This window comes from Hemibagrus wyckioides, linkage group LG08 (assembly GCF_019097595.1).
Source record: "Hemibagrus wyckioides isolate EC202008001 linkage group LG08, SWU_Hwy_1.0, whole genome shotgun sequence".
NCBI lineage: Eukaryota > Metazoa > Chordata > Actinopteri > Siluriformes > Bagridae > Hemibagrus > Hemibagrus wyckioides.
In genome coordinates this window covers 29,271,864-29,284,638 of record NC_080717.1, presented here as the reverse complement: position 1 = coordinate 29,284,638, position 12,775 = coordinate 29,271,864, and the positions used below count along the sequence as shown (strand labels likewise).

Below are 12,775 nucleotides of genomic sequence, written 5' to 3'. Positions count from 1 at the left end.
TTCATATTTACTGTAAACGCACCACACAGCCACCAGACAGGACGATAGATTTACCCTCTACCTTTACTTACCCACATGCCCCATATTTTCCCTTTATTTATTTGTCATGAAGGTAGTGTTTGTGTACATCCCATAGTCCTACAGAGTAGCAAGACAGTGCAGCAGTGTTCATTTAGCAACTCAATCATGTCTGAAGACAGTAAAGAAGACATCATGCCTGAGAACAGCTCACATGTTGGAACATCTGCTCCACTGATCACACTCAATAACGGAGCAGAGGTCAGGGATGTCTATACAGAGTCCACTGCTAATCAGAGGACTGCTGAAGGCGAGTCAGCTTCCGTACCTTCGGTCATTGCTCTGTTGTTGCGGATGCTGGAGGCAGCGAAGGCTCGGGGCTCGGTGAACTCGCACGGTGCTGAAGGACCATCTCCTTCCGGTGACAGGACCGTCCGTGAGGATCCCAGTGCAGACCGAGTGAGTTGATGATGAGATAAACTGGAAAGAATCTTAGGGACTGTTTAGAGAGATTGGTGTGAAAGTAGTCTAAAATTGGTTTAAGAATTATTTCACAATGATTCTTTGTAGAAAGTGTTTCTCAGCACTTACAGTGTAGAGTTGAATAAATAAAAATAAATAAATAAATGAAAGTAATAAATTCCTCCCACTTAGTTTTAGGCTGATGGTATGAAGTGTGTGACCTCCTGAAGCAGTCTTGATGTATTCACTGATAGAGACTTTAAAGCACTCTTGTATGTCGCTTTAATAAGGACGTCTGCTAAATGGCAGAAATGTAAATATGAGTTCAGAGATGTCGAGCATGTGGACCAGGGTGCAGTCAAAAAGGCACACAATTACACATATGCACTTTATTTATAACAATCCATCTCTATTCATATCGCAGCATTTCATCAGTCACTTTATCATTCTCATATGCTGCTTCATATATATATATATCTGTCTTCCAGTGGTCAGTCCACTTTAATTTCATTTGCCATTACTCTATTTTGCACAGCTAATTTAATCGTACCTTATTTTATTTGATCTTTTTGTCTTATTCTATTTTATTCTATTGTATTTTTAAAAAAAGGCCACTCTGTGTCCCCACCTTTTTGATTCTCTTTATTGGATTATTATTCTTTGAACACAGAGTCATACAAAAGCATTTCATTCCACATGTAGTACTGTGTATGATTGCGTATGTGTCCAATAAAATTGGAATTTGAAAATCCAGACACCAGAAGACATATACAGCATGATGAGGGGTGAGGGACCATGCTCAAGGGCACAGGAGTAGCGGTCAAGGTATTTGAATTCATATCCGGACAGAAGCTACCACTTTCTGACAAAAAAGACGTAAGGCTATTTCATTATCTGTATAATTCAGAAAGGTTAAATAGTGATTTATTAAGGAATGAAAGGAAAAACATGATTTATTTTGTGCTCCACAAAAAAGTAGACTTGTTCTCAGATAAATATTTCAGGCTGATCATTGCGCAGGTTGTTGTTTTGTAATCATCTAACATCTAAGCTTGTCCTAGCATGGGCCTGTGACAGTCATGGTGTTCTGTCTGAAAGTCTTCTTCCATAAGCCATATTCCACTGAGGTCAACATTTCAGCTGACCTGTAAAAAAAGGGCAAGGAAGTCAAGGTTACCGAGATGAAAGTCCTCTTTTTCATGACATATCAGGAACGATAGAGAAGTGCTGCAGTGGTGCACTGTTATGTTAAAAAAGCCCTCAGGTAGCATTTTAGAGTCTCTGGATATAGACTACAAAATCTGTGGAGAAAGAGAAGGTGATGGTAGGTGTAACTGTGCGTTCTGTAGGATTTTATTCAGCGCAGGATCGTATTTCATCTGAAACTGGTTTGTGAACTGTACAGTAACATGCTGCAGGACAGAACACACTGTCCACTGTTACGTGTACACACCAAGGTTCAGGGTGAAACCTGCAGGACACTACACCAAACACCACCTTATCTTTACTGTATACACAAGAACAAGAAACCAATTATTTCTATTTTATTTGAATTTTTAAACTACCTTCATAACTTCATAATGTCTCTACATAAAACACATAAAAAATGTTGTCCAAATAAGAAAGATACTTATAAACAAAAAAAGATGATTTCTAAATAAAAAAAATAGAAAACTTTAATACCCTCAAGCATATGGCACAATTAAAATATAGATTTATGCAAATGATATAATACTCTCAACATGAGCTACTTCCTATTATTAAAAAAAAAAAATTATTATTAAATACCAAAAAAAAAAAAAAAATTAATTGGGCTTCAATTTCATCTCTGAAAGTATATTACTGTATAAATACTTAATATTTACCAACTTAAATTAAAATAAAAATGAACCTGTAGATCCCATTAAAGACGCTTTTTATATTTGAGGGGAATAAACCCTGCTTTTTATATACTGTACAAAAAGACATTTAATTTTAGCATCTCAAGCATTTTAGAACAAATTTATAATGTATACTTTTATTTAAAAAAATAAATAAATAAATAAAACTGACATTATTAAATGCACCTAATCATCTTAAAGTGGATCATAACAAATATAAGAAACATTCTTCTTCTTATTGTTGTTGTTGTTGTTGTTATAAATATAAATGTAAAATGATATTTAATTTAGTTCTTTAAACATATCAGAACAAATACAGAACAGCAAAATGCCTGCACCTCAACACATATCTGTTTTCTCACTAAACCAAACCAGGTCCCAGATCCACCTCAGCGGTTTAACAAGAGACTCACTAAGATGGGCAGCTGCTCGAGATCCAACCCACTGACCTCTGCTGATGGCCAGAGCTCAGGTACTGAACAAAAGCGGTTACATTTTCAAACATTTTATTTCCACACAATCCACACGATTAATATAAAAGTCCTTAACTAGGGTCAGTTCTCTTCTCTTCTAGTCTGTGGAATTCAATAAGCAACATTTCATTCTGGGAAATCTTCAGATTCTCGTGTTAATCCTCTCATTTCCCTTTCGACCTCCAGCAAGCTCTGAAGATGAGACGTCTCCTCGAGACAAAGAGCAGATGAACTCTAAAGGAAGTAAGGACTTCTGTGTTAAGGACATCGGTCAGGCTTCGTTCGGCCGCAGGGAAATAGAAATAGCAGAGCAAGGTACTGTGTTGTTCAAGAAAAATACATAGTAATGCTAAATGCTCATGTGATGTATGCTCGAAGAAATGCTGGGCTCATTGTGATTGCACGGTTTAGATAGTTGGGTTGATATGATCCAAACCAGTATGATAATGGAAACTTGGCATTCTGGGTTTTTGGAATTTTCTGGAATTGTCCACTGTCTGGCAACCAGAAAATCAGCTTTTGATGAGATTTAACTTAATTTATAATTTAGACACACCTTTCAATTTGGTATTTCTGTAATGAAATTATTTCTGACCTTTTTAACATGGCTTGATAGCCAAAGAGCCATCACTGGACTCAGTCTCACTGCCATGAATGAGTTCTGTTTTAGTTATTATCGTTTGACCCTATAGTGTTTTTTGTACAGGTAAAAGCACACCTTGAAGCTTTATTGTGCTCCTCACATTACATACACAGCAATTATAATAACCTCAGGGTCTATAGTAGGGGGATGTCCTGATTCTGACCCACGAGTTTACTCCCATCATCCTGGTCAGTGGTCACTTCCATCTCTACCTCACAGAGGTTAAAAAAGCCCATGCTGGGGTAATCCTCTTGGTTATTTTATTGACCCAGATCGGGTCATTTTGAGCCCAGCTATTTTGGAGTGTCTATCTATGAGGATGTGCTGATAAATAATACTGATTCTTATGTTCACTTTGGTAGACATGCCAGCGCTGATGATGCTGCGAAAGGCAGGACAGGGAGAGAAGCCACTAGCCGGGGCTAAAATAGTGGGATGTGTCCATATTACAGTACACATGGCTGTGAGTGTTTGTTCAGATACTTATCCCCAAGTGGTCAGTTATGACCGCTGATTCTCTTTTCAAATATATTTTAAACATTTGACTGTGTGTTATATTTCCTCCTAATAGAGTTTTAGACTCATGGCATCCTTACTCTTTGACCCAGTGTACTAGTATTGATGTATTAATTGATGGAGATGGTTTGTCGCTCTGGGAAAGGAAATCTGCCAAATGCAATAAAATTAAATCGAAATAAATGTTCTAGATTTCCAGTAGAAATATTCTCAGTAGTAATATCCGGTCATTCCCCAGGTCCTGATAGAGACGTTGTCTGCGCTGGGTGCTGAGTGTCGATGGGCTTCCTGTAATATCTACTCCATCCAGAATAAAGTGGCTGCAGCTCTTGCAGAAGCTGGTGAGGATCCGATCACTCAAACAGTCCCTTCAATAAGCAGATAATCTTATCCGAAAACCCTCATCTTGACATCCTACCAAATACCAGACTGTACGTGTGTGTGTGTGTGTGTGTGTGTGTGTGTTTGGCAGGTATTCCTGTGTTTGCATGGAAAATGGAGTCTGAGGATGATTACTTCTGGTGTATAGACAGCTGTGTGAATGTAGAAGGCTGGGAGCCAAACATGGTAACTTTATTCTTCAGTATAATATTTTTAATTATAATAATTTTCAAAAGAGTTCCAGTATATCACCAATATATAGTATATATACAGCTGAGTTCATAAGTATACATCCCCCTTTCTGAATCTGAAAAATATTATACCATAAAATAATTATAATTACACAATAAGTACATAATATAAATATACAATAATTAAAATGATGTAAAAATAATGTACTAGTGAAAATTGACCAGAGAATAAAGGCTAGTTAAATACTCAAACTTTCTATCGCTTTTTATTCAGTGATAATCTTGACACAAGGTGAAGTTAAAGACTTCTCTCAGGAAGACCTGTTATTTTTAATCAGATTCTTGATGATGGAGGAGATATGACACACTGGATCTATAAGAAATCCCCGCAGCTCTTTCACAGCATCAAGGGGATAGTTGAAGAAAGTGTCACTGGTGTTCACCGGTATCTTCTACACACTTCTGCATCTCAAACATCTGAAGGAGCTTCACTGAGGTCTACTTTTCAAGGAATTGTTTTTTTTTTTCTCTTTCAGATTATATGAACTGTATAAAACCGGAAAGCTTCTTTGCCCGGCAATTAACGTGAACGAGTCAGTGATAAAGCAAAAGTTTGATGACTTTTATTGCTGCAAGGAATCGATCCTGCATGGGTAAGATCCGAGTGGAAATCATTCCCAGTCCTGAAGAGTCCCTGCACTGCGGAGAGAACTTTTACTATTATTATTATTATTATTATTATTATTATTCAGTTGAAACTTATGTGAGATCAGAGCATGAAATTCACACTGGAAATTATGCAGATTGCAGTTTTTTATTAATTCTGTCTTCCATGCTCTCTCCTACTTCACACGCATTTCATATGTATAACATTATCTAACATTTCAGTTGATTAACTCTAGTGGTGAGGGTAGAGGTGGATGAGTGGTCCAGGTGTGGGCATACTGATCAGAAGGTTGTGAGTTTGAATCCCAGGTCCACCAAGCTGCCACTGCTGGGCCCCTGAGCAAGGCCCTTAACCCTCACCTGCTCAATCCTATAAAAAATGAGACAAAAGTGTAAGTTGTTCTGGATAAAGATGTCTACCAAATGCTGAAAATGTAAACGTCTATATTCCTCTGTACTTTTCTCAGTTTGAAGAGGACCACTGCTCTTCCTTTCGGTGGGAAGCAGGTGGTCATCTGTGGATATGGAGAGGTAAAATATCCACAGGGGCATTTCATTCCATATCCGAAATTAAATAATGAACATTTTTTTCTTCTACACTCATTTTCTGTGCATGTGTGTGTGTGTGTGTGTGTGTGTGTATGTGTGTAGGTGGGAAAAGGCTGCTGTGCTGCTCTGAAAGGGATGAAAGCAGTTGTATATGTGACAGAGATTGACCCCGTGTGTGCTCTACAGGCCTGGTAATACACAACAACTCATATCCTCAGACTTGAGTCACCTCATGAGTAGCTGCTCTTCTGCATGTCATCCTTAACCTCCAAATGTTTAGCACCCTTCATGAAACAGAGCAGCAATTAAAATATTAATAAATATAATGTTAAGTAAATATATATATTTTACTAAGGCAGCTTCCATGCCTGAGGTCCACTTCCTGCATCCAAGCTTAATACCCTCGGTGTGGTTGGTTTCAACAAAAAAGATATTGTCTGAGGGGTGTGTAGGACTGAAAAAGCCTGACATACGAGATTCAAATAAAAAGTATCTCCAATAGGGTCTCTATAAGAATAAAGAACAGGATTTTCCTCAGGATGATCAGTGATAATCAGTGATGTTCAGTTTTACTTCTGGATACTTTTTTATTATAAAGAGTACAGTTTGTTTGCTTTTTTGTTTGAACTGTATTTTCTTTAGCTCATTCATTTCAAGGGTGCTAATAATTCTGGAGTTAATTGTACATATCCATCCTAATCCTGCCCCTGCTTTTCTTACACAGCATGGATGGTTTTCAACTGGTCAGACTGAACGAGGTCATCAGATTGGTGGACGTCGTTATCACCTGCACTGGTAACTTTCTGTCATACTGTATTTTTTACATAGTAAATATCTAATATTGAATATCTAATAAGTCTAATATTAATCTTGAACTTTTGTACTATGTTTCTTATGTTGTGTAAAGCTGCTTTGAGACAATGCCCATTGTTAAAAGTGCTATACAAATAAAATGGAATTGAATTGAAGCTTGTCTAAGCCCCAGGTGTATTGTGATGTTTGTGTGTCCAGGAAACAGAAATGTCGTTACACGTGAGCTCATGGATCAGATGAAGAATGGCTGCATTGTGTGTAACATGGGCCACTCCCATACAGAGATTGATGTGGTAAGGAAAGGGGCGGAGCTTACACACTTGTGCACATGACATGTTGTGTGATCTCAGCAAGAAATGCCACATCCTCCCTGCCACGTCCTACCAGAGCATCTGTTTTGCCCTTTCCTGCCCTTAATATATACGTGACCGATTTGAAAACCCTTCACATGGTCTTATATGGTGACTGACACTGTGAGAGGAAATGACACATGTACAATAACTGCATTTCCTGCTGCAGTTGTTAATCTCATCATTGGAGCTCATCATTCAGTCTGATCTTTGCAGGTAGACACCCAGGCTAAAAAAATCTACCTACAGTGGACATAAAGAAGTCTACACACCCCCTGTTAAATTTGTAGGGTTTTGTGAAGGGAAAAAAATGAAGCCAAGATAAATCCTGTCTGATCTTTTTCCACCATTAATGTAATAAAGCAATCAGCAGAAACCTTTCAGCAGAAAGAAGTGTGAGGGTGTGAGTGTGCTCAGAATAAACCAATCACATTTCAGTTCATTTCTCTTCAATAAAGTGATCCTGATTAACCCCAAATAAAGATCGGCTGTTTCTGTAGGATTAACTGGACATCTTCCTGGTTTGCTCTGACTCCATGACTCGGAATATTGGAGGTACCATGGAATACCATTAAGGCCATCATCAACATCTGGATAAATAATGCACTACACTGATGTCACCAAAAATAGGATGTCTTTCCAAAATTAAAGTAGAAAGAAGAAAACCTCCAAGAGAAAGGCTGCCCAAAGCTAGAGCAATATTAAAGGAGCTGCAGGAATATTGACCGCTCTAAATATCAATCTACTTCACTACAAACCCGTAAGTTTCTGTTAGACAGCTGAAGATGATGAAAAATTTCACCTTCCAGCATGGGAATGACTCGAAGAACAACTCCATATCAACAAAGGAAAAGAAGAAGATCGATTCTGGAGGAACGGTCCAATCAGAGCTCAGATCTAAATCCTGTCAGAAGGCTGTGGAATCACTTAAAGATGGCTGTGTTCAGAGGAACACCGCACTATTGGATCGATCTGGAGCATTTTAGAAGGAAAAGCGAGATAAAATCCAAATCACATTAAAGGTGAAAAAAATCAGACATGATTTATTTATTTTTCATGAAATCAATTTTTATACTACAAAAAATTTCATTACCATCTTAGCAAATGATATCTTGAATCTAATCTAATAAATATTTTTTCTATTATTTTTTATTTCTTATTATAAAATTATGAGGCTTCTAAAGCCTAGATATATTTTATTGTTTATATTTTACAATTTCTTATTCTGCTGATAATTTAGCTTCTTTTCAGAAATGAATGCTTAATTTGCCAAAACAACAGGAAAATATAAAGCTTTCTTGATTTCTTTTCATCTTTTAGGAAATACAAGATTATTTTGTTTATATTTGAGAGATTCTAACTTGCTAAGATGTCATTTTGCACTGTAAAGAAAGCAACTTCCAATAAATTTGGTTTTAAATTTTTTTTTATTGATTTAAGATGCCAACATGTACTGAACTGAATTTCAGTCAAAAACCCATTATTTTTGGTTGCTTTAAACCTTCAGCTTCAACATCAGCACAAATCTCAGGTATGATCATCGCTGCTTGATTGCCTGATTGAATGTGAGCTCTGTTCTCAGGCCAGTTTGATGACACCAGAGCTGAAATGGCAGCATGTAAGACCACATGTAGATCACATCATCTGGCCAGAAGGCAAAAGCATAGTATTACTAGCAGAGGTGAGAGTACAGCTTTATCAACAAATACACAGAACGGCTACTAATGAGACTCGAACTGTCAAAGAAACGAACAAGTGACTGAAAGAAAATGTTGGTCTTTATGATTATATCTGACTCAAGGGTCGGCTGGTGAACCTGAGCTGCTCTGCTGTGCCTGTTTTTGTGCTGTCCATTACAGAAACTACTCAGGTGTGTGTGCAGCTTAAGAATGTTGCTCCCTAAATGTCTTGTTCCTTATGTTGAGAAGATTCAGGAAGAATTAACATCAATTATTTGGTATCTTCTTAGGTTTTGGCATTGATTGAGCTGTTCAATGCACCCGAGGGACATTACAAACAAGACATTTACTCATTTCCTAAGAAAATGGGTAAGACATGTAGTTAACAATCACATCCTTAATTCTGTTTTACTGTTTAAAAGATCTCTGTGACTTGCTCTGCATTTTCAGATGAGTACGCAGCACTTCTGCACCTCCAGAACTTTGATACACATCTCACTGAGCTCACAGAGGAGCAGGCCAGGTACATAGGTGTGAACAAGAACGGACCCTTTAAGCCGAGCGATTACAGGTAGGAATTAAATGACACAATACAAATGGTCTATTTTTTAAATAATATATCTTCTTCCACATTTATATTTTAGATCAGACGTGTCTAATATTATCTGCAGTGCTCCAGGGTCTGGCTGCAGATCCTTCAGACTTGAACACATGACAGAGTGTGTTAAAATTCAGTATATTGTGCATTTCTGTCATCATTCTCTGATGCTAAGTTGTGTTTTTTTTGCAGGTACTAAGCTGTAGAGAGGGTCAGCACACACCACCAGAGACCCAGAATGGACACAAGAGGATAATTCATTTTGTTAGAACCTCCAGTACCAGACTGGAACTGATCTATTCTTTTGCATATGGTTGAAAATAAATATAATGAAATCACTCCATGTGGTAATCAGTTGTAACTCCTCCTATAAATGAATGTTCAATAGTGCTGATGTGTGTAGTGTTTTTCTTTCTAACACTCGAGTGATTTAGTACTTGAGTCCACAACCATGACCATGTCTGGGCTCGTTTGGGGGCGGGGCTTGTCTTCTCAGGTTTGCTTGCAGCCAGAACAAAACAGCAGATCAGTTCCATACATTTTTAGCCATGTAAAGCCTAGTTCACACTACAGGATTTTAAGCCCGATTTGCAAATTAACGAGCTGGCCGACAGATCGGTCAGTGATCGTGGGAAAATCAGCGGGTGATCATCTTTATGTGTGATCTACTCAATGATGCATCAAAGAGGCTCACTGACGCGTCGCAGACAAAATCCAGATATCTGACATGTTAAATATCTGGGACGGTCGGCCGACTCCACATCACGTGGTGTCAATTGTAGCTACGACCTCCAGCCAATGAGAGAGCAAGTCAACAGAGGTGAGGTCACCGGAAGAAAAGCAGCAGCAGCAGCAACATGGCTTCAAAATTAGTGTGGACACAACATTTATTTTAATAAATTAACATTTATTTAGAGCGAGACTCCTGCCGACATCCATTTTCAAAACAAACCTCTACCGAAAGTCTCGCGTCATTTCCGGATCCACCTGTCGCGTGTGTTTTTGTGACAAAACGTGGTTTGGGGACGGCCTTGAGGCGTTGAGTGACGAGTTGTTGTCAGATGGTGTGGTGTGAGACCCCGTCTTGTGGATCATTTACGAAGCGTCGCGTAGTGTGAACACCACAAGGACAAAAAGACATACAGTGAAGTCATGTAGTCTGAACAACAAAGCAATCTGCCGACGGTTAAAGTCTTGTAGTGTGACCAGGCCTTAAGTTGTGAAAATCTGACATTTTTCACAATGCTCTCAGTACAAACACACCACAGACCAGTCCAGTCCAGTAAAAATGTGGTTTTATAAATTAGAAAGCCTTTTTGTATCTTCCCTTCACTATATGAACCATTTCCCAGCCAAGTTTCACCATGTTAATTGTCATGCAGTGCTCAGAGGAGATATCTATCATGCCTGATGAAGCACCAGGGTTCAGTGGAAGAAAAGGCCAGATCACCATTTTCAAGATGAGATTTTTCTGGACCATACAGCCCTAAATTTGTGTGAAGACGTTAAACATACAATAGTGATACAATAGTGAACAAAATCCTAACTGAATGAAAACAACATGTCAGAATTTGACCTTTGTGGCTGTCCATACTCCACATTGCTGTTTTTTTTTTTACCATCACTGGCCAGTGTTTCTGGCTCTTGTTAATATTCACACCATCTTGTTAATGGTGTCACCTGTTCCTCATTTCCAGCTTCCCCAAATAAACCTTAAAACCCCAGCTAAAAAATAAATGTAGTTAAACAGGCATGAGCATACATCACTCCCAAAGCACCACCTTGTTGTGACGGTTTTCTTTATAAATTATTTTCTATATAAACCCTGTGGAACATGATGGTGAGAAGCAGCTTTAAAAATGTCAAGCCACTGTGGTGGAAAGTGGTCAGTTTCTTTTCTACAGATGTCAAAAGTGCATTGACCTGAGTATGACTGGTTTAGCTTCCAGCAGTGTGTGTATATAGACCAGTAAGAAATAAATAGCTAATGTTCATTATGTGGAGTGAAGGAATTTTAAGTACATCCTGTTAGACATACGTTTAAACCTTGTCATTAGGCGTGAAAAATGTACTACAAATTTATACTTCAGATAAAAGGAATGTGTAAAATCTTAGCTAATAGTGGAGTTCTTCAGCCAGACTACTATGTTGTACACATGTGTTTTTCAGTATGTAGATCTTTAGAATACTATTAGATACAATAATTGAGATACTTGTGTTCCTGACCACTTCTGATCTCCAGACCTGCTTGATCCATCCTGATGCCCTGCTTCTTGTTGAAGTCTTATCACTTGGGTGTCGCTTGCTGCTGCTGTTGAGGCTGAACCCTCATGGTGAACCTGGAGATTTGTAGGACTGCTGTGGATAGTGCCACATGGAGACCATGAAGGTCGCTTTGACCTGCTGCTTGCTCTCGGGTCTCCATCACTGAATATTTGACCACTTCGGGCAGGAAGGATTTTATGTTAAAACTATAATGGATTCAGAAATTACACTGATGCTCATACTTATAAGGTGCTCAGAAGCTCCTGGTTACACAACCTGGTGTCACCCAGATGAGGATGGATTCCCTTTTGTATCTGGTTCCTCTCAAGGTTTCTTCCTCACCTTAGAGTTCTTCCTTGATCATTATCTGACATTTCTATTCTGATTTTTTATATTCCAGTGAAGGAATCACATACAAGTAAAATTGAATTGAATAACTTGTGCTGGTTTTTATAAATTTTATAAAAGATTGCAGTCCTGTCTGTAAGAGTAGATTCCTAGGAGAAATAGTGTGCATGATCTGTGCAGTCTAAATGTTTCTATAAATGGGCAGGGAATAGGGCTTTGAGATTGAATATTTTTGTACACTGTCAGAAGGTGATGAAACGCCCGTGTAACTGGACACATGTCAAAGGAGCTCAAGCTAAATCCAAGTACTGACCATGGCTAGTAAACTCCAACACTATTCTATCACAGACAACACATGAATTAGGGAATTATGACAGTATAGGAACCAGTACCAGAAACAAAACCAGACTTGTTTTCAAAGAAAATCCCTAACAGGGGCTTCAAATCATCATCCATGAAATTCCAGGAGAAAAAAACAAGCGTGGATCCAGGAGTGGAAAATTCTTGAGTGTTTGTACTTTATTGCTATACTTAAGTTTTAGATTAGTGAATTTATTCTTTAATTGAGATTTACTAAGTTTGAACACTCTGAATACATTTCCCAAGATTTTTCATTCATAAAATTTAGATTCAAATTTAGACTTTTATTTAATGTATTACACAGATTTGTGTACAATGAGGCATCTATTCCCCGCCCTAAAAACCATGAACTCCAAAGAACATGTTGAGGCAAATGTCACTAATTTGCTAACATTAACTGGCTCTATTTAAATTATATTTCAACTTCATTGCTAATACCAGGCTAGACTAGCTCAAGTCTGAGTCAGACTCTAGCTCATCGATATTTTACTTCGATTTAATTCATTAGTAAATGTTTTCAGGCAAAATAGTTTCAGGCTTACAAAACTCACATTCTAACGGTTTGAGATAAGTATAAAAACAT

The 12,775-nt window shown here is 38.0% G+C and overlaps 1 protein-coding gene across 5 annotated transcripts; it reads left to right on the top strand.

Moving 5' to 3' along the window:
* The first annotated feature begins 125 nt into the window (after positions 1-125).
* Positions 126-9,603, top strand: ahcyl2a (adenosylhomocysteinase like 2a). 5 transcript variants are annotated; one of them, XM_058396398.1, is made up of 18 exons: positions 338-477; positions 1,235-1,356; positions 2,736-2,832; positions 3,020-3,148; positions 3,839-3,939; positions 4,231-4,333; positions 4,465-4,559; positions 4,903-5,009; positions 5,101-5,217; positions 5,698-5,761; positions 5,882-5,970; positions 6,504-6,574; positions 6,791-6,885; positions 8,525-8,623; positions 8,744-8,812; positions 8,912-8,990; positions 9,072-9,192; positions 9,412-9,603. In XM_058396398.1, exons 2-18 carry the CDS (start codon positions 1,276-1,278, stop codon positions 9,416-9,418), a joined length of 1,524 nt encoding a protein of 507 aa, XP_058252381.1. In that variant the 5' UTR covers positions 338-477; positions 1,235-1,275; the 3' UTR covers positions 9,419-9,603. The 5 variants fall into 5 exon arrangements, with proteins under 5 accessions (XP_058252382.1, XP_058252383.1, XP_058252378.1 ...); XM_058396395.1 differs by lacking the exon at positions 1,235-1,356 and having other exon boundaries at positions 128-477; XM_058396397.1 differs by lacking the exons at positions 1,235-1,356; positions 9,412-9,603 and having other exon boundaries at positions 128-477; positions 9,072-9,196.
* The last annotated feature ends 3,172 nt before the right edge of the window (positions 9,604-12,775 follow it).

Bases quoted from the DNA above. Each gene is read 5' to 3' on its own strand.
- ahcyl2a (XM_058396395.1), top strand. From the start codon at position 187: ATGTCTGAAGACAGTAAAGAAGACATCATGCCTGAGAACAGCTCACAT. The intron at 3,149-3,838 runs GTACTGTGTTGT...TCACTTTGGTAG, and splicing joins AATAGAAATAGCAGAGCAAG to ACATGCCAGCGCTGATGATG. The intron at 4,334-4,464 runs GTGAGGATCCGA...TGTGTTTGGCAG, and splicing joins TGCAGCTCTTGCAGAAGCTG to GTATTCCTGTGTTTGCATGG.